The sequence below is a fragment of the Helianthus annuus genome, chromosome 11 (genome assembly GCF_002127325.2).
Source record: "Helianthus annuus cultivar XRQ/B chromosome 11, HanXRQr2.0-SUNRISE, whole genome shotgun sequence".
Lineage (NCBI taxonomy): Eukaryota > Viridiplantae > Streptophyta > Magnoliopsida > Asterales > Asteraceae > Helianthus > Helianthus annuus.
In genome coordinates this window covers 95556348-95577815 of record NC_035443.2, presented here as the reverse complement: position 1 = coordinate 95577815, position 21468 = coordinate 95556348, and the positions used below count along the sequence as shown (strand labels likewise).

Here is a 21468-nt window from a genome sequence, read left to right as displayed (position 1 = left end):
GATTTTTTCCTATTTTCGAATATAATATTTCTATCAAAGTATTTATTATATCATTAGTATAATAGTATTTGTTCAACGTTTTTTAAGGGTATAACATTTAAAAAAAAAACTTACTATACACAATTACATTTATTTAACCCATACAACACACAAAGTTTTTAAAGATATATAAGTTTTTAATTATTTGGTATATAAAATTAGATTTATTAAACCCATATTTATTCAGTTCGTACAATACACGATGTTTTTTAAGGATATCTATTTTTTTATTATTTAGTACAGAAAATTACATTTATTCAAGCCGTGTAATGCGCATATTTTTAAAGATGTAATTTTTTTTATTATTTGGTATATAAAATTACATTTATTCAACCCATGTTATAAATGAGGTTTTTTAAAGATGTATTATTTTATTATTTGGTAAACAATATTACATTTATTCAACCCGTGTAATGCACGTGGTTTTAAAGATATATCTTTTTTATTTGGTATATAAAATTACATTTATTCAACCCGTACAATATGGTTCTTATAGATGTAACTTTTTATTATTTAATATATAAAATTATATTTATTCAACCCGTACAATAAATGAGGTTTTTAAAGATATATTGTTTTATTATTTAGTATATAAAATTTATTTATTCAACCCCGTGTAATAAACGGGGTTATAACCTAGTAAAGAATAAAAAAATAAATACTTGATTAATTCAATAGAAATGTTAAAACAAAATTTAATATGTTGATTAAAAAATAAAAGACAAATAAAAAATAAACAAGAAACACTATTTTAGTAAATAGTTTTCAAGGAACACCATTTTCATAAATAGTTTTTCCATCAACACTAGTTTGATTAAATAACTCTCAACATTTACTACTTGCCATTTTGCTTCTAGATGGCTTTTGGCTTTTGAACTTTAATATATTATAATATAATAATACAAGAGAAAAAGTGATGGAAGCAAATAAATATTACATGCAACTTCTTCAACTTGTACACATTACAAGTTCAAACTTTCACTTTCATTTGATATTTACAATCACAAACAATACTTATGTATCACAAGTAAAGAAAAAAACTGAAGTCTACTTATAAGTTTATAACTTTATTACTAGTAACCTAGAGCTATCTGGTAAAACGTGACGTGTATGTGTTAGGTTGTGTGCTAGAAACGTTTAATACACTTATTAAACCTAAACACGACACGTCTGACTAAGCACGTCATTTTATTAAACACTAGCATGTTTAATAAGCAGGTTACATAACACAACAAAATTAACACGAATCAAACGATTCAATTCGTTAACACACGATTAGATATAAGTAGTTTAATAACATGAATGAAAACACATTCAAACATGATTACTGACACAACTCACCAATCACGATTTATAAATAAAAGGGCACATTTAAGATCAAAATTATAATCCATATATAATTATCTATAAAACTACAAACATGTTATAAAGGTGTCATGTTGATCTACTAACCTATTTAACAAAATAAGTTGAGCATGTTATATATGTGTCATAATCTGGTTTAACGGATTCAGCCTAAGCGTGATAAAACACGGCAAGTTGGGTTGAGTTGGCGACGGTGAAGACAAACAATGGTAATTGGTGTTGTTGCCCTTTTGGCCCCAATTATGTTAACCTGTTTTATAAGTATGGCTTCTTGTATAATTTGATTAGAACCAAAATGATATATAATTTATGTTAACCTAAATGAACGCCTATGCAATATTGGTTTTGCCCAAATTAACCTGTTCTTTGAATAACGGGTCATAATTGTCAGTTTGTCACCCTTAAACTCGTTTAGACACCTTTTAAAGGTGTCACCAACTTGTCGACCTGCTTATCACCCAAACATGTTTTTACCCCAAATACTTATTTGTTTAGCTTTGTTTCGTTTCGTTTTGAGTCAAGTCAAGTTGTGTTAACGTGTCATGTCATTAATTATTGGCTCTAGACTAGTGGAACCTCACGCTAACTTAGATGTTAAATATTTATAATACATGCATACATACAAGAGATATATGTTTGAAATTTTCAAAATCAACTAGCTTTTAAATGTCAAAATGATAAAACAATTGATTTTTTAGTTAGTGGTTGCACCAAAACCCTCTTGTTAGTTGGACTAAATTGCAAAAGTTTTCTTTGCTAATGACTCATTAGTGATAATAACCTAATCACTCGCTTTTAATTTTACTACTATAAAGAGACCACCTCTTTGAGTAACAAACGCCACACTTCAAACAAAATGGAGTCCAACCCTTTATCCAAGTCTATTTTATTTGCGATTCTCTTAACCCTTGTTTCAATGACCAATGCAAACCAAGACCATTATCATGAGTTCAATGTATGTTTCCAAATCTTTCTTCTGTTTAACTTGTCGTTTAGACAGAACTAGAGAGGTTGGGGGTTCGTTGAAGGGTCAAATTGAACAAATGACTTTAAATAACTATAAGAGTTTATTGCTCGGATAGTCCCTGTGGTTTCACGTTTTTCACGTTTAGTCCCCACCTTTTGAAAATAGCAGGTATGCTCCCTATGGTTTGTCATTTTGTTACTCGAATAGTCCCCTGACATTTACTCAGGGGACTATCCGAGTAACAAAATGACAAACCATAGGGAGCATACCTGTTATTTCCAAACTAACTGACATCTACTCAGGAGACTATCCGAGTAACAAAATAACAAACCATAGGGAGCATACCTGCTATTTTAAAAAGGTGGGGACTAAACGTGAAAAAACGTGAAACCACAGGGACTATCCGAGCAATAAACTCTTATAGTTATTTAAAGTCATTTGTTCAATTTGACCCTTCAAGAGTAGTTGAAATTGTTAGCTACGGGTAAAAAGTTTTAGTTTCGTCATTGTTGTCATGTATAACATTTACATTTTTAGCTGATGTTTAAAACGACAATGTAAGATCAAATGACAATTGGTTGTAAAACATTGTTAATTTCGTTTTTAGGTTTAGTTTAGATTTTGCTAACGGTCATTTTATTATTAAAAGGTTCAAGAAAAAAAGGTGACGCGGCTTTGCAAATCACATACGATAATTACCGTCAATGGACAGTTTCCTGGGCCGATTTTGGAAGTACGTAACGGAGATGCCGTTACTGTCAAAGTCACAAACAAAGCTCGCTACAATGTCACCATCCATTGGTATGTTGCGCATGGCTAAAGTTTTACACTTTTATACATATTTCTATCATTACCAATACCATAAAAGCAGCTAATGGACCTTTTTGGGTTTTTTATGTTTTAGGCATGGGCTTAGACAGATGCAAAACCCATGGGCCGATGGGCCTGAGTACGTGACTCAGTGTCCAATCATGCCGGGCAGCTCGTACACGTACCGTTTCATCATACAAGATCAAGAGGGCACATTGTGGTGGCATGCTCATAGCCGATGGCTACGAGCCACGGTCTATGGCGCACTCATAATCCATCCGAAGTTGGGTTTTTCATACCCGTTCCCTAAACCAAAAGTAGAACTCCCTATCGTTTTAGGTACACTTATATTATATATATATATATATATATATATATATATATATATATATATATATATATATATATATAGCTAAAACTTTGTTTATGTATTTTGATTTTGGTAAAATCTTATTAATCATTTGACAATGATCGTCACAGGTGAATGGTGGAACCGAGACATTATTAGCATCCTACAACAAACGTTATTCAGTGGTGCGGCTCCTAACATTTCGGATGCAATCACCATTAACGGTCAACCCGGCGATCTATACAAATGTTCACAACAAGGTTTGTTTGTACTAACTGAGTTTAGTAAACAAGTGTTTGTGGGTTTAGTACAAGACTCTCTGCTAGAGATGACCAAATGAACGGGTTGGTTAACGGGTTAAAACATATTTAGGACGATATAAGTAACTTTTTATGTAGCTGAGGTCGGGTTGGACTCATCCAAGACATTTTTATTAATTCTTTTTTATAAATAATTAACGTTTTTAAAATGAGCATAAATGTTATATTAATTCAATAACAGGTCTGATATATTAATTACTGATGCCACCTATACTCATCGTGTGTATATTATATGGCAAAAGATCAAATACAAATAATCTTAACATACTAAACATACAAATTGAAGGAAAACCCAAAAAGACAAGGTGGCATTTTTGTAATTACCACCAACTATCAAAGTTACAACCAAAAATACCTAAAAAAACACAAATTTTTTTTAACATTTTTTATTAAAAAATCGCTACATTTCGTTAGAAAAAAAAAAAAAAATTTTTTTTTGCTGCCACTAAAAGTAGCGATTTTTTAATAAAAAATGTTAAAAAAATAAAATAAAATAATTTGTGTGTTTTTTTTTATTTTTTTAGATTTTTTTAGGTTTTTTGGGGGGTTTAGTTTTTAGCATTTTAGCTTAGGGGGGGGGGGGGGTTAGGTTTTTTTTAGGTTTTTGGGGGTGGGGGGTAGGGGGGAGGGTTAGGTTTTTTTAGGTTTTTGGGGGTGGGGGGGGGGTAGGTTTTTTTTTAGGTTTTTGAGGGGTGGGGGGTTTAGGTTTTTTTTGGGGGTGGGGGGAGTGGTTAGGTTTTTTTAGGTATATTTGTAGAGTAACTTTGATAGTTATTGATAATTACAAAAATGTCACCTTGTCTTTTTGAGTTTTCCTTCAATTTGTATGTTTAGTATGTTAAGATTATTTGTACAAGAACTTTACCCTATATTATATTACTATGTATGTGACATTGTTAGGTACCGTAAGATATTCGGTGAACTCTGGCGACTCTGTGCTACTACGAGTCATCAACGCTGCACTCAATCAACAACTTTTCTTCACCGTTGCAAACCACAAGCTAACTGTTGTTGCGACAGACGCGGTCTACACTAAACCATTCGCCACCAATATCATCATGGTGGGACCCGGACAAACCACCGACGTGCTCCTGACCGCCAATCAAAAACCGGGCCGATACTACATGGCTGCCCGAGCCTATGCCACTGCTCAAAACGCCCCTTTTGACAACACAACGACAACCGCCATTCTTGAGTACAAATCCTCCACTTCAAGACCAATCCTACCACCACTCCCCGCCTATAACGACACAAACACCGCCACTTCCTTCTCAAACCAAATCAAAAGTCCTGAAAAAGTCGATGTCCCAACAAAAATCGACGAAAACTTGTTTTTCATCATTGGTTTCGGTTTTTTCAACTGTTCTCCTGGGCCAAGATGTCAAGGACCGAATAACACACGGTTTGGCGCTAGCATGAACAACGTGTCGTTCGTGCTTCCTAATCGAGCTTCATTGCTTCAAGCATACACGAACAAGATTCCTAACATTTACACAACCGATTTTCCAGCAACACCACTTGTGAAATTCGATTACACCGGTAATGTCCCACGGGGACTTTGGCAGCCCATTAGGGGAACGAAACTTTACAAATTGAAGTTTGGTTCTAATGTACAAATTGTGTTGCAAGACACATCCATCTTTTCTACTGAAGATCATCCTGTTCATCTACACGGGTACCATTTTTACGTTGTTGGACAAGGTTTTGGTAACTTTAATCCTTCCCAAGATACTGCTCGATTCAATCTAATCGACCCGCCTCAAAGGAACACCATCGATGTCCCGGTTGGTGGGTGGGCTGCCATTCGCTTCGTCGCCGATAATCCTGGTAAGTTTAGCTGTCAATCCCATGCATATCAATCGTAAACGAGGGTTCTAAACGAGCCAAGCTGCTCCTGTGCTACTCGAGATTGACTCGTTAAAACCTCGATTCGAGTAAAGCTTAGACGAGCTTGATCTCGAGCTTAAAAAGAAGTTTGTTTAATAAACGAGCTCATGTTTGAGCTTCACTTATCTAGCTTGATTGAGCTGGCTTGCGAGCTTATACGATCCTTTTATTTGTATAATTAATTTTTTTTTATAAAATTAAGATTGTAGTTAAAATATAATATAAAACTGTTTAAGTAATATATATTGTGTTATATATAAAAGCTATAATTAAAATTTATATAGAAAATAATTATTAGTGTATATTAATTAATTAATAAATATATAATAAATGAGTCGAGCCTGAAGTGAGTTTGGGCTTAAAAAGTTATTCATTAGCCGAGCTCGAGCTTTAGAAATAGAGATCGAAACAAGCCAAGCTTGAGCTGGGCTCGTCTCGACTCGTTTAAACCGTTGTTTTGATCAAAATCCGCCATTGTTGACGAAATTGAATTGTATGCAACAGGTGTATGGTTGATGCATTGTCATATTGATACTCATCTAGCTTGGGGTTTTGGAATGGCGTTCATTGTTGAAGATGGAGTTGGACCATCACAGAAACTCTTGCCACCTCCTGCTGATCTTCCTCGTTGTTAAGATTCTTGATTCTGCCCATTTTCAGCAACCAGTGTTTATGTTTTTAATAATGATTTATGTTCTGTTTCTTTCTTGTTGGTATTTGTGTGGAGTTAAAGAGTTTTGGAGTGGTTTTCTGAATATGAGCAAGTAGTTAATTTATAGATTACTATGTATTGTTTAGTATAAAAATAGAATGAAGCGTTCATTCTGAATTTCCAGTATTATTGTAATCTCAGTTTTATCCGTTTTGGTTTTGGTCATCGTGTTCGTCCTCTAACACACATTAGCGGATCCATAAATTTTTTTTCCAAAGGTTCACTTTTTTAAATGTTCCAATATCATATGTTCGAAGATAAAAAATATGGGTCGGTTCGACGGTTCGGGTCGGGTAAGGTATATGTTTTTCAACGCTAGTCGTTGCAACCGGTAAAACTAGTGACAACTGACGAGCAACAAAATCTCACAAGCCAGTTGCTCGGGATGGTTTCGAAGTGGAGTGGGCATCCAAGTGGTATTGAGGATAACACAAATGGTAGTAGTAGTTATCACCTTTCATAAATTATGTAGAATATGCAGCATGTTGGTGGTATGGTTGATGGGGATGCTCAAGTTGATGGACATTATTAGAGTATTGCTTCAATACCTGAATCGTGAATTTGTTCCGCCAAGTGAAATTGAAGCTAGAATTGCATGGGATAGATCTGATGCTTATGTGTTCGCCTTTATAACAGCTAATCTTTCTCCATCGCTAATTCAGATTGCTAGAGGAACTGCATCTGCTTCAGAATTATGGCAGAAAATAGAGGAAATGTTTCATCAACAGGTATTCGCAAACCAAAATCTATACAGAACAAACTTTCACTCGTTAAAACAAGGTTCGAAGTTGTTTCTGAGTTCTGTGATGAGGCTAAAAACTTATTTGATTCATTACAATCAATTGGTGATCCAATTACTGAAGAAAGTTTGGTTTTACAAATTCTTAATGGATTACACATTGATTATAGAATGTTTGTAACGAATTCGGAAAATAGCGATCAAAAACCATCGTTTTCACAGTTGAGAGCAAAATTATTGACATTCGAATCAAGATTAAAACAAACAGAATCAAATTATCAAACCTCTATACCTATCTCTGCTATGGCGGCTATGAACATTCAAACCCTACCTTATGAATCTTCAAGTAAGTCAGTGATTTGTCAGATCTGTGATAAGCCAGGGCATAAAGCCTCGTTTTGTTATCATCGATTTTCTGGTAGTGGTGGCCGTTCCGGCTGTAGAGGTGGTCGTTGGCGCAGCGGTGGTCGGAACTCCGGTGGTCGTTATGCAAATCAACAAGGTTCAGGTGGTAGAGGTTCTGGAAGTTACGGGAATACACCATGGCAACAAGGTGGTTACACTGTGAATATGGCAGATTATGGTGGTCAACAGAGTGTTCAACCAGGTTCTAGGGTTTCACAAATTAGGGATAATGGTATTTTCTTTGGACAAGGATCTGAGTATGATTCACGTATTTTGGGTTCACAATTTAGACCAGGCTTTGTTCATTATGGACCACAGCAACCAAATCGTGATGGGTTATTTGGCCCAGGTCCAAATACATCTCATTATACTTCTTCTGGGCCAAGCCCAAACGCATTTCAGCATGGTTTTAATCAATATCCTCTTCAAATTAGTAATGGGCTGAATAACTTTGGCCAGCCAAATGCGCCAGCTGATTCTCCTAATTTTGGGCCAACACATTTTGCTAATTGGGCCGGTATTGCTCAAACGTCACATGTTGGGCCACATTTTGGATTGATGGCAGATTTGTCTACTATTTGTGATAAGGTTGATTCGTGGATACCTGATTCTGGAGCGACTGCCCATATGACAACGGATTCTTCTCTAGATTTTGGAGCCGTTGTCACACCCCCAAAATCCACCCGCGGAATACCACCGCTCGGGAGCGTGACTGACCAGGATCAAGCCATCAATCATATCAAACCATAGCAATTAATAATAGAAGTAGTTAATATAAGTCACCATGACATGATTGATGTTTCAAAAACCAAACACTGTTTTAAGTAGCGGAAGCATAGTAAAGTAAATCCAAATAGTTTTACGAGTTATGAGTTCAACATCATTACGATCCATCTGCCCACAACGACCTGCTCTTCCCTGTGCAAGCTCCAAGTATACCTAAGGTCCTGCAAGGCATGCAGCAAATAATCAACAAACTAGTTGAGCGAGTTCACAGAAAGTAAGTTCATTGTGTAATGCATAAGTATAGCTAGTGGGGGCTTCCCATACTAGTGTGTAATAAAGGTGGGGGCTTCCCATGTTCATCCTGGTTAATGAGGGCTTCTCATTAACGGTACTTACTAGACTAACATCCGACCATGTGTTCTTCTTTACCGAGAACAGGAAAACGTACAGGGTCACGTAGGCTTTACGTGACGTGCCCTTCCCCGAGGACAGTGGTACGCGTGGGGGCTACGTAGGCTTTACGCAGCGTGGCCTTCCGACCTGGAAGCCAGTAGATGGTATTGGGTTACGTAGGCTTTACGTAACGTGTCCTCCCGACCCGGGAGACATATGGCAAATATACTGGGTTACGTAGGCTTTACGTAACGTGTCCTGACTAACCTGAGGACGATGGTCTATAGTCTGGTATATGCGTAAGTACGAGTAATCATTCCATATCCAACATATCCAACCCAATTCCCAACCCGGGAATCCCATGCCTTGGCTGTGTGAACTCACCTTGGTTTGCTCGGCAGATACACAAGGAATATAAGTAGCAAGTAAATGGTCACTCACGTCCTATCATGGTTATTATACGAGTCAGGTTTGTATATAGCACGTATATAGTAATCACGTATAGTCATGGCAAACATGTACGCACGTAAGCAGATAAGACATAGCATGTGAGGATCCAATTGTCTAAGTCCAACAATGCCCGGTCCAATAAGCAGTCCAATAATATAACAATCCAGATTCTCAATCGGCCCAAATAGCAAACACATACAAGTCCATTAATAAACAGTTCACAACTCAAATCATTGGGCTCAACAGATTAGGCCCGTGACAGTGAAGGCCCAACCGTGTGCGTGTAAACGATGGTCTCGAGTCGCAACGGAGATCTCGAGTCGCAACCGGAGATTACGAGTCGCAACAGCTGGTTGCGAGTCGCAATGGAGATCTCGGTTCATCATGGTCTGGTTACGAGTCGCAACGGGACTCGCAACCGTGGTTTCGGCTGGTGCTGTTTGTGGTTTCGAGTCGAGACGGGGAGGTTCCGACTCGCAATCTGAGTCGCAACCGGCTGTGTAACTGGTTTCCATAATTCCTGCATTGACTTATCCGTGATTTCAGCTAACAGTTTGGTCAGTTTCGGTAACAGATCAATTAACATAATTTCCAACAAATCGTTTAGCATGCTATCGATCAAACAGGACAACTGCAACACAAATTCATAAGAACCCTAATAATCACACTTATGAACAATAACAATAATCATAACACTCAATCATATTATGATCCGATTTCATGAACATCAACCTCGAATTGCATAACTTCACAGCCAATCAACAAGACATATCATTAACATCATCAACAACAAATCCGATTATATAACAATCAATACGAGGATCAACATAACCACCATACCTAACCGGCCCTAGTTCATCATCATGCAAATACTAATCGGTTCGATCTAAGTACGAAATCAAAACATCACTTAACACACAAACATAAACATCATACTAACCGATTACAAGAAGGAGAGTGTGATCCGATCAAGATGATGATCCCGCCGTCGAGTTCTAAGCAAGCCGAGAGAGAGAGCAAAGTTTCTAGGGTTTGTGTGTGTGTGTGTGATTTGCAAAAGTGGTAAAACAATCCCCTAGTTCCGGTTTTGAGTGTTGCGAGTGGGGAGTGGGCCGATCCCAACATAGGGCCGCCCTATGGTCTCGTGTACAAGGATGAGGCCCAACGGCCTTGTGTGGGTGTTGTGAGCTTGTGCGGTCCGATTCATACATGTACAAATAGTAAACATCATGCACATAACACAACATGTATCATGAAATCAATTAATCATTCGGGTTTATAAAATCACATATCGTGCACAAACGTTACATCAAAGCAAGTCTAAAGTTCGAGTTGTCACATTATCCCCAACTAATTGGAAATTTCGTCCCGAAATTTGGTATGCACTCACTGAGGAAGCTAGGTAAACTGTACTGTTCACTGATTTTCCTGGGGTGTCACATCCTCCCCCCGTTGATCTGGAATTTCGTCCCGAAATTCCGAAGTAGTAGCTTCAGCCTCAGTAGTGGTTGCCTGGTTCCCGAATAACTGGGGGTACTTTTCTGTCATCCTGTCTTCGCGTTCCCAGGTGTACTCTGGACCACGTTTGGAGTTCCAACGAACTCGAACAAGAGGGATTCTCTTGTGTTTGAGGACCTTCACATCCCGGTCCGTGATTTCAACTGGTTCCTCGACGAACTGCAACCGCTCGTCGATAGTGAGTTCCTTAAAAGGAATGATGAGGTTTTCATCTGATAAGCACTTCTTTAAGTTCGACACGTGAAAAACATTGTGAACTGCCCCGAGTTCAGCTGGTAGTTTCAACTTGTAGGCTACTTTGCCAATCTTTTCTAATATTTCGAATGGTCCGACGTATCGCGGATTCAGTTTACCCCGTTTGCCAAAACGAACCACACCCTTCCAGGGTGAGACTTTCAATAAAACCCGGTCCCCGACCTCAAATTCCAATGGCCTTCTACGCTTGTCCGCGTAGGCTTTCTGACGGTCGCGTGCTGCCGCCATGCGTTGTCGTATTTGTGCAATCTTTTCTGTGGCGTCCACAACAATCTCTGGACCCGTGATCTGACTATCTCCCACCTCTGCCCAACAGAGAGGTGACCGGCATTTACGCCCGTACAATGCCTCGAATGGAGCGGCTTGAATGCTGGTATGGTAACTGTTATTGTAAGAAAACTCCACCAAAGGGAGATGCTTTTCCCAGCCGTTGCCGAAATCGATGACGCATGCCCGAAGCATGTCTTCAAGTGTTTGAATCGTACGCTCAGACTGCCCATCCGTCTGAGGGTGGTATGCTGTGCTCATGTCTAATCGTGAGCCGAAAGATTTATGCATTGCTTGCCAAAGTTCTGACGTGAATCGTGCATCGCGATCCGAAATGATAGATGTGGGCACCCCGTGCCTCGAGACAACTTCTTTAAGATATACGTCTGCGAGAGTGGAGAACTTATCCGTTTCCTTAATCGGCAGGAAGTGTGCAGACTTGGTGAGTCGATCAACTATGACCCATATCGTATCGTTCCCACGCTGGGATCTAGGTAGGCCTGTAACGAAATCCATGGAAATTTCTTCCCATTTCCACTGAGGTATCTTAGGCTGCTGAAGTAGACCAGCTGGTTTCTGATATTCGACCTTGACTCTTGCACATGTCAAGCATTTTCCAACATACGTAGCAATGTGGGCCTTCATACTAGGCCACCAATAGGTAGTGCTGATATCGTGGTACATTTTATCCGACCCTGGATGTACCGAGTAGCGAGACTTGTGAGCTTCATCCATAACAAGTTCGCGTAAACCGCCATAAAGTGGGACCCAAATCCGGCCCGTTACATAATAGGCGCCGTCTCCCTTCTGTTCCATTTGTTGTCGTGAGCCGCGTAAGGCTTCAGCCTTGACGTTTTCGAGCTTTAATGCTTCTACCTGAGCATTTCGTATCTGTGCTGGAAGGCTAGACTGAATCGTAAGCTGTAGCGCTCGCACGCGCTTCGGTAAAGTGTCCTTTCGACTGAGGGCATCAGCCACAACATTGGCTTTGCCTGGATGATACTTGATGGCGCATTCGTAATCGTTAAGTAACTCGACCCATCGTCGTTGACGCATGTTCAAATCCTTCTGCTTAAGAATATGCTCGAGACTCCTGTGATCGGTGTAAATCGTGCACCTGGTACCGTACAGGTAGTGTCGCCATATCTTAAGCGCAAAAACAACAGCTCCCAGCTCTAAATCGTGCGTCGTGTAGTTCCGTTCGTGAACCTTGAGTTGACGAGAGGCGTAAGCAATAACCTTGTCGCGCTGCATTAACACACATCCCAGTCCCCGAATGGATGCATCACAATAAACCACGAAGTCATCTGTGCCCTCTGGCAATGAGAGGATAGGTGCACTGCAAAGTCTATCCTTTAGGTGCTGAAAAGCAGTCTCCTGGGGCTCTCCCCAGCGATAGGTAACACCCTTCTGTGTCAGTAGCGTAAGCGGCTGAGCAATCTTCGAGAAGTCTCTAATAAACCGTCTGTAGTAACCTGCCAGACCCAAGAATTGGCGTATTTCCGTTGGCGTACGCGGTGCAGGCCAGTTCCTGATCGAATCTACCTTGGATGGATCGACATGGATCCCATCCTTGTTTACCACGTGGCCTAAGAAGTGGACTTCACGAAGCCAGAAGTCGCATTTAGAAAGCTTGGCGTACAACTGTTCCTTCCGAAGGAGTTCCAAAATGAGGCGAAGATGCTGCTCGTGTTCCTCCTGACTCTTGGAGTAAATCAGGATGTCGTCGATAAATACAATGACGAACTTGTCAAGATAGGGTTTGCATACCCTGTTCATAAGATCCATGAACACCGCGGGCGCGTTCGTTAACCCAAACGGCATGACAAGAAACTCGTAGTGACCGTAACGAGTTCTGAAGGCTGTCTTGGAGACGTCCTCATCCCGGACTCTCAGCTGATGATAACCAGACCTCAAGTCTATCTTCGAGTAGTAGCACGACCCTTGCAATTGGTCGAATAAGTCGTCTATGCGTGGAAGAGGATAACGGTTCTTCACCGTCACCTTGTTGAGTTCACGGTAGTCGATGCACATCCTGAACGTACCGTCTTTCTTTTTCACGAAAAGTACTGGAGCTCCCCAAGGCGAAGAGCTTGGTCGTATGAAACCCTTTTCCAAGAGTTCCTGCAGTTGCTTTGACAATTCCTCCAATTCCGATGGAGCTAGACGATATGGTGCGCGAGCTATGGGTGCTGCTCCTGGAGCGAGCTCGATCTGAAATTCAACCTGACGATGAGGCGGTAAGCCTGGTAAGTCTTCAGGAAACACCTGAGGGTAATCACGTACAACTGGAATGTCTTCCAATTTCTTTTCCTTTGCTGAGGCGTCTGTAACAAGAGCCAAAATGGCTGTGTGACCCTTACGTAAGCATTTCTGAGCCTTCAAAAAAGAGATGATGCCCACCACTGCACCACTCTTGTCGCCTTGAACTTCTAGAGGTTCCTGACCAGAACGAGGAATGCGAATAACCTTTTCGCTGCATAAGATTTCTGCCTGGTGTTGGGAAAGCCAATCCATCCCAATCACGACGTCGAAGCTACCCAAAACTATGGGAATGAGATCAATGGAGAAGGCTTGACCAGCTAGGATAAGATTACAACCCTGAACTACGTGCGTGGCTTCTAGACTTTTACCGTTAGCTAACTCTACTACATGTTTGGTGGGTAAAAGTGTTGGTGCACGTTTTAGCAGTTGACACATTTTCACAGACATATAGCTTGTATCCGCACCCGAATCAAATAAAACAGTAACGTAAATATTGTCGAGGAGAAACTTACCCATGACAACGTTGGGATCGTTCACTGCGTCACCTCGACCTAGCACGAATGCACGACCACGAGCTTCATTGCCGTTGTTGTTGTTGTTGTTTCCACCGTTGTTGTTCCCGTTGCCCTGGTTGTTATTGTTGTTGCGGTTCGGGTTTAACTGAGGACAATCGCGTTTGAAATGACCTTCAGCCCCACACTGGAAACACCCCCGGTTTCCACGCTGTGGCTGCTGTTGCTGCTGGTTCTGTGGAGCTGGTTGCTGAGGCTGCTGGTTCTGATTCGCAGGACGAGGGCTCCTGCAGTCTTTGGCCTCGTGACCCATTTTGAGACACCTTTGACAACGACCCTTGTTACATGGGCCGTGGTGATGCCTGTTGCAGTTGTGGCACCTGGGTTGACTACCCTGATATCTCCTCTGCCTGTGACCACCAGAGGATTGCTGACTGGGACCCTGATAGTGATCGATCTTCTGCTGCTGAGATTGTGGCTGAACAGATGCCGAACCTTTGCTGGAATCCCCATCCCATTTCCTTTTACTGTCACCAGATGCAGCAGGAGTAACTGAGGTGGTGACGTTAGCAATAGCATTAACACGCTTGGGCAATCTATTCTGTTCCACTGCCTGATCGGTGATACGGTGAGCGAGACGCTGTATTTCCTGAATGTTTTCGAGATTAGCCGACGTCACGTGGCTCTGAATTTCTGGCGCCAATCCCTTGAGATACAACTCAATGCGCTTGTATGGAGGGTCCACCATAGTTGGACACAGAACGGCCAGCTCATTGGACCGTTTGGTATACGCTTCGATTTCCGATCCAACCATTTTCAAGTTATAAAGCTCATCTTCCAGCTTGTGTATGTCTTCCCGCGTGCAATACTCACGCTTGATGAGTTCCTTAAAGTCGTTCCATGGGGTGGCGTTAGCAGCTGCCAACCCTAAAATCTGCACTTGTGCGTTCCACCAAGTGAGCGCAATCCCTTCAAGTGTGCCAGTGGCGAACTTCACCCTGCGAGCCTCAGGGCATTCGCACATTTCGAAAACCGACTCGAGCTTTTCAAACCAGTGGAGGAGTCCAACTGCTCCCTCTGTGCCACTAAACGAGCTAGGACGACAATCCATGAAGTTCTTGAAGGTGCACCCAGGCTGCTGCTGAGCGGGTTGACCTGCTTGGGCGGCTGCAACTGCCGCAGCAATGAGAGCCTCTAGCTGGGCTTGAGTCATGTTAATTCGTGCGGCCATTGATCTTCATAGTAACAAGTAGCATACATAAGAATGGTTCGCGAGTAGGGCGATGACAGAAAAGCGTAGGCATATAGGTGTTCTCATGAAATCAAAGCATGTGTATCTAAGCGTAATGCGAGCAAAGTTCTAAGCAGTTCTAGCAAACAGGCAATAAACATAAACCTTATTACCTAGGATGTCGAGTCTTGCACGTGGAGCGAAGCGTCGTTGTGGATCATTGAGAGCACTGTTCTGGTTATAGTCCGGTTTTAATAAAAACGTTTTCCCCATATTAAAACCAAGTTCTCTATAACCAATGGCTCTGATACCAATCTGTCACACCCCCAAAATCCACCCGCGGAATACCACCGCTCGGGAGCGTGACTGACCAGGATCAAGCCATCAATCATATCAAACCATAGCAATTAATAATAGAAGTAGTTAATATAAGTCACCATGACATGATTGATGTTTCAAAAACCAAACACTGTTTTAAGTAGCGGAAGCATAGTAAAGTAAATCCAAATAGTTTTACGAGTTATGAGTTCAACATCATTACGATCCATCTGCCCACAACGACCTGCTCTTCCCTGTGCAAGCTCCAAGTATACCTAAGGTCCTGCAAGGCATGCAGCAAATAATCAACAAACTAGTTGAGCGAGTTCACAGAAAGTAAGTTCATTGTGTAATGCATAAGTATAGCTAGTGGGGGCTTCCCATACTAGTGTGTAATAAAGGTGGGGGCTTCCCATGTTCATCCTGGTTAATGAGGGCTTCTCATTAACGGTACTTACTAGACTAACATCCGACCATGTGTTCTTCTTTACCGAGAACAGGAAAACGTACAGGGTCACGTAGGCTTTACGTGACGTGCCCTTCCCCGAGGACAGTGGTACGCGTGGGGGCTACGTAGGCTTTACGCAGCGTGGCCTTCCGACCTGGAAGCCAGTAGATGGTATTGGGTTACGTAGGCTTTACGTAACGTGTCCTCCCGACCCGGGAGACATATGGCAAATATACTGGGTTACGTAGGCTTTACGTAACGTGTCCTGACTAACCTGAGGACGATGGTCTATAGTCTGGTATATGCGTAAGTACGAGTAATCATTCCATATCCAACATATCCAACCCAATTCCCAACCCGGGAATCCCATGCCTTGGCTGTGTGAACTCACCTTGGTTTGCTCGGCAGATACACAAGGAATATAAGTAGCAAGTAAATGGTCACTCACGTCCTATCATGGTTATTATACGAGTCAGGTTTGTATATAGCACGTATATAGTAATCACGTATAGTCATGGCAAACATGTACGCACGTAAGCAGATAAGACATAGCATGTGAGGATCCAATTGTCTAAGTCCAACAATGCCCGGTCCAATAAGCAGTCCAATAATATAACAATCCAGATTCTCAATCGGCCCAAATAGCAAACACATACAAGTCCATTAATAAACAGTTCACAACTCAAATCATTGGGCTCAACAGATTAGGCCCGTGACAGTGAAGGCCCAACCGTGTGCGTGTAAACGATGGTCTCGAGTCGCAACGGAGATCTCGAGTCGCAACCGGAGATTACGAGTCGCAACAGCTGGTTGCGAGTCGCAATGGAGATCTCGGTTCATCATGGTCTGGTTACGAGTCGCAACGGGACTCGCAACCGTGGTTTCGGCTGGTGCTGTTTGTGGTTTCGAGTCGAGACGGGGAGGTTCCGACTCGCAATCTGAGTCGCAACCGGCTGTGTAACTGGTTTCCATAATTCCTGCATTGACTTATCCGTGATTTCAGCTAACAGTTTGGTCAGTTTCGGTAACAGATCAATTAACATAATTTCCAACAAATCGTTTAGCATGCTATCGATCAAACAGGACAACTGCAACACAAATTCATAAGAACCCTAATAATCACACTTATGAACAATAACAATAATCATAACACTCAATCATATTATGATCCGATTTCATGAACATCAACCTCGAATTGCATAACTTCACAGCCAATCAACAAGACATATCATTAACATCATCAACAACAAATCCGATTATATAACAATCAATACGAGGATCAACATAACCACCATACCTAACCGGCCCTAGTTCATCATCATGCAAATACTAATCGGTTCGATCTAAGTACGAAATCAAAACATCACTTAACACACAAACATAAACATCATACTAACCGATTACAAGAAGGAGAGTGTGATCCGATCAAGATGATGATCCCGCCGTCGAGTTCTAAGCAAGCCGAGAGAGAGAGCAAAGTTTCTAGGGTTTGTGTGTGTGTGTGTGATTTGCAAAAGTGGTAAAACAATCCCCTAGTTCCGGTTTTGAGTGTTGCGAGTGGGGAGTGGGCCGATCCCAACATAGGGCCGCCCTATGGTCTCGTGTACAAGGATGAGGCCCAACGGCCTTGTGTGGGTGTTGTGAGCTTGTGCGGTCCGATTCATACATGTACAAATAGTAAACATCATGCACATAACACAACATGTATCATGAAATCAATTAATCATTCGGGTTTATAAAATCACATATCGTGCACAAACGTTACATCAAAGCAAGTCTAAAGTTCGAGTTGTCACAGCCGTTCCTTATACTGGCTCTGAACGTGTTGTTGTTAGTGCATTTATGTCTATCGCCTTCGTCAATCCGAGCCGTAGCGAGAAACTGAAGATAAATATTAGATAGAAAAGGCAAGGTGGCAATATTGTAATTAATGAGAAATCTCATTAAAGCCTTGACCTATAAATAGGAGGTTTATGTGTTAGTTTTAAGATTTTTGCCATTTGGAGACTTGGAGAGCTTGAGATCTAGAGAGAGAGTCTAGAGAGAGAAAGTATTGTTCACGTGATTCAGGTGCTGTACGTTATCAAATCTATCAATAGAATCACAGTTATATTACGCCTCGTGTGTTCGGTCACGTTCGTGTACGGATTCCGCATGTCACACGTTCGATTCGCAATCGTTTCGGAGTCAAAACCGGTCCTAATAAGTGGTATCAGAGCAGGAGCTCGATTGCACGGATCAAACACATTGAATCGCACAGGATTTCATCGTTTTCAGATCCAAATTGCATCAGATTTGATCTATTTCTTCATCTTCTACATTTCTTTTACGTTTTTATCTGAAAATCGTCAAATTGAACAGGTTTTTACGGTCCAAATTAGCTGATTTTTGGATATGTTGTGCGAAAACACCTGATCTATAACCCTACAAAGTTTCAAATCTTAATTCAAAGCCGTTTGGGAGAAATCTAAGTTTTTTGGTCCGAAATCGCATGACATCAGCTTCATTTCGCACCAAATAACATCAATTCGTTTGAAAGTAAATCCCATTTCGCACGAATTGGTCATTTGGAGGTCCATTTCGCATCAAAGTGTTCCATTTCGCATGAGATTCCTTCATTTCGCATGAAACCTGTCAATTCGTATGAAAAGTAGCATCATTTCGTACGAAATGAACTCCATTTCGCATGAAGTGTCTCCAATTCGCATGAAAAGATTCCAATTCGTATGAAAATTCATCATTTCGTTTGAAAGTGCTCCATTTCGTTTGAAGGTGGTCCAATTCGTATGAAAGTCCACTAGATCGTGTGAATATAGTTTTCTGTTTGAGGGCCTCTTAGTCAACAGTTTTCAGATCCATTAATAACAAACAACAGATTTGTCAGCCCACCTTATATCATCGGCCCAATGGAATAATAATCTTGTGACAACCCTCACCAAATCAGGTATCCGTACGAATTAATTAATATTTAATTAATGCTTAATTACTGTGCTTGCTTACAATTATGGTTAAACTGCTTCTTGATTTCTGATACATACATATTCATGCATCATACTTAATTGCTGTCACTCCATTACTTACACAAAACTATAGTGACAAACTTGATGCACAAAAGCACAGTTAGCACAAGAACGGATAACCCAGTAAACATGCTGACATAGCCAGCACTAGACAGACACTGTCTCTGAGGCCAGTATGAGCCGGGAATAGATTACTACACCAGTAGGGAGTGTAGGGAGGTGAGGATTGTAAAACTGCGTCACTAGGTGATAGTTACAGTAACCGGATGTGCCTAAAACATGATCTAATTACAAAATTCTGCACTTTGTTACAAAATTCAGCATTTTATTTAACTAGTAAAGTGCAAAAACATGGGAAAATAATACTAGACACTTTCCAAAGTGTCGGGAATTCATTGTGTCACTAAAAATAATATTAAAGACACTTTAAATGCTTATTTAACACTTTAACGGATCAATATCCAACCAAACAACCGGACTTTACCCGGAACATAAAAATATTGTCAATAACATTGTTTTTCCTTTTCTAAGCTAGTTAGGGTCCCCGAACACCCTAACACCCGTTATATTACATAACACACTAGTAACTAACTTAAAGTTCTAACTAACATAACTAGTTACTAACTATATGGTTGAAATCAAACCATAACCCACCCCCCCTTCAACCGATCGGTCCCCATGTGGGACACTCTCCCCACAATTTTGATTATTTTATTAGCCCATGTCCCATATCTAACTTACACAATACACCATGGATAAAGTTCTAAAATGGTCTATAAGTTTAACCATAAGATCACATTTCATTCTCATAAACACCACTCCACAAAACATTGCTCTCTCTCCCTCTCCTTGGTGTAATCGGCCGAAACCATCATCCATCATCCACCCATCATTCAAGTTTGATCTTGCTATTCCACTTACATCCCAAGGTGCAAGAGATCATACGAGGAGACCCGGTGCTTTCGGAATCTCAAGAACCTTACTACGTTGCTTTTATCCACCTTGTTTTCGCTTTGATTCTTCTCTAGCCTTGAGCTAGTTGTAAGTGCTTCTAAACACTCTCTTGTTCATGTTTAAAGTGGTTAATAAGAGGTTTAACGGATAAAAATCAAAAACACTAAAGATCAAAACATAAAGTCTTGAATGAAAGATAAACTTGATTGATAAAGAGTAACTTTTGGTGTAAATCTTGTGAATCTTGTTTAGAAATGATTATTGTGTGTTGTTAGTGGCTAGTAGTGGAACGGATCGTCATCTAATCATGCTAGATCATGTTCATGGAACATGAACTAGCAATATGTTAAGTGTAAAAGTAGCAAGATGATGAACCCTTCCACACATGAACATGAACTTGTGTAAAAGTGATTTTTCTTGTAAAATAGAGTTCTAAACTAGTAGATCTAAGGATCTGCAAGTGGTATTTTCGAAGAACCAAGTGTAAGATGCAAATCTTGTTTAAAAGTCGGATCTTACACAACTAAAAGCATTTTTGCAAACAAACAAGTGTGTAAACACTTGTGTGACCAAAGGTTTAACAAAGGAATAATTTCGTAGTTTTTGGACTAGAAGTTGTAAAGTTACATTTTCTTTAAAAATAAAGTTTTCAAGAAACTGATTTTATTTTTAAAGATGGAAAAATATACTAAAAATGTTGGAAAGTTACTACATAATTTTACACAACTTACAAGTTCATGAGATTGCGATTTATGCTTATTTTTGACTAGTTGATGTTTGAATATTGATGGTTGGAAACTTGATCGATTGAATTTTGAAAAGAAAATGATCCGCTAGCAAGCGTGCCCATCTCCAGTTACAGGGGAAACTCTGGCGAAATTTTTCCAGAAATATAACACTTGGAAATATTTCGTGACAAGTGTTATGAATATATTTTTAACTTGTTTTTCCAAACAAAATTCGCCATGATTTTTACTACAAAATAGCCAAGTGTCGGAGGTGGAATTTTCATAAATAAAACTTGTTAAATATATATTTAGAATATATATTTCATAGTAAGATGCTTGTGTGATTTTATGATTATTTTGTGAACTATATGTATATTATTTTTAGAGTAAAAATAATATCACTTGAAATATCATGAAGTTACGACCTCCAAAATAATACCAACGCCTTCACAAATTAATATTTAAGTTACACCGGTATTATTACTACCACATGAATGTTAAAAATGTAACTCATGTATTTTCGGAAAAATACTCTTAAATGCGTATTTTGATAAAAGTATTATTTTGGAAATTGTATGAAATAAAATATAATATTTTTGGGAAAAATATGTATATTTTGGAGATAGAATATTTTTGACAAATGAATTAAAATATATTTTATTAAGTGAGACTTAATAATATATTCTTGAAGTTATAAAAGCGCACATGTATTAAAACCCCCATCCTTGGGAAGGAATATAATTAATAGATAATTAAGAAGTGTAAATACGAAATAGTGGCCTAACTATTT

The 21468-nt window shown here is 40.0% G+C and overlaps 1 protein-coding gene across 1 annotated transcript; it reads left to right on the top strand.

Moving 5' to 3' along the window:
- The first annotated feature begins 2260 nt into the window (after nucleotides 1–2260).
- On the top strand, nucleotides 2261–6608 carry LOC110939838 (laccase-3). Its single transcript, XM_022181409.2, has 6 exons — nucleotides 2261–2359; nucleotides 3021–3172; nucleotides 3276–3520; nucleotides 3662–3790; nucleotides 4751–5677; nucleotides 6242–6608. Exons 1-6 carry the CDS (start codon nucleotides 2261–2263, stop codon nucleotides 6370–6372), a joined length of 1683 nt encoding a protein of 560 aa, XP_022037101.1. The 3' UTR covers nucleotides 6373–6608.
- Nucleotides 6609–21468: the final 14860 nt, after the last annotated feature.

Coding starts and splice junctions, on each gene's coding strand:
- LOC110939838 (XM_022181409.2), top strand. CDS start 2,261: ATGGAGTCCAACCCTTTATCCAAGTCTATTTTATTTGCGATTCTCTTA. Junction 3,173..3,275: donor TACAATGTCACCATCCATTG/GTATGTTGCGCA, acceptor TTTATGTTTTAG/GCATGGGCTTAGACAGATGC. Junction 5,678..6,241: donor CTTCGTCGCCGATAATCCTG/GTAAGTTTAGCT, acceptor TGTATGCAACAG/GTGTATGGTTGATGCATTGT.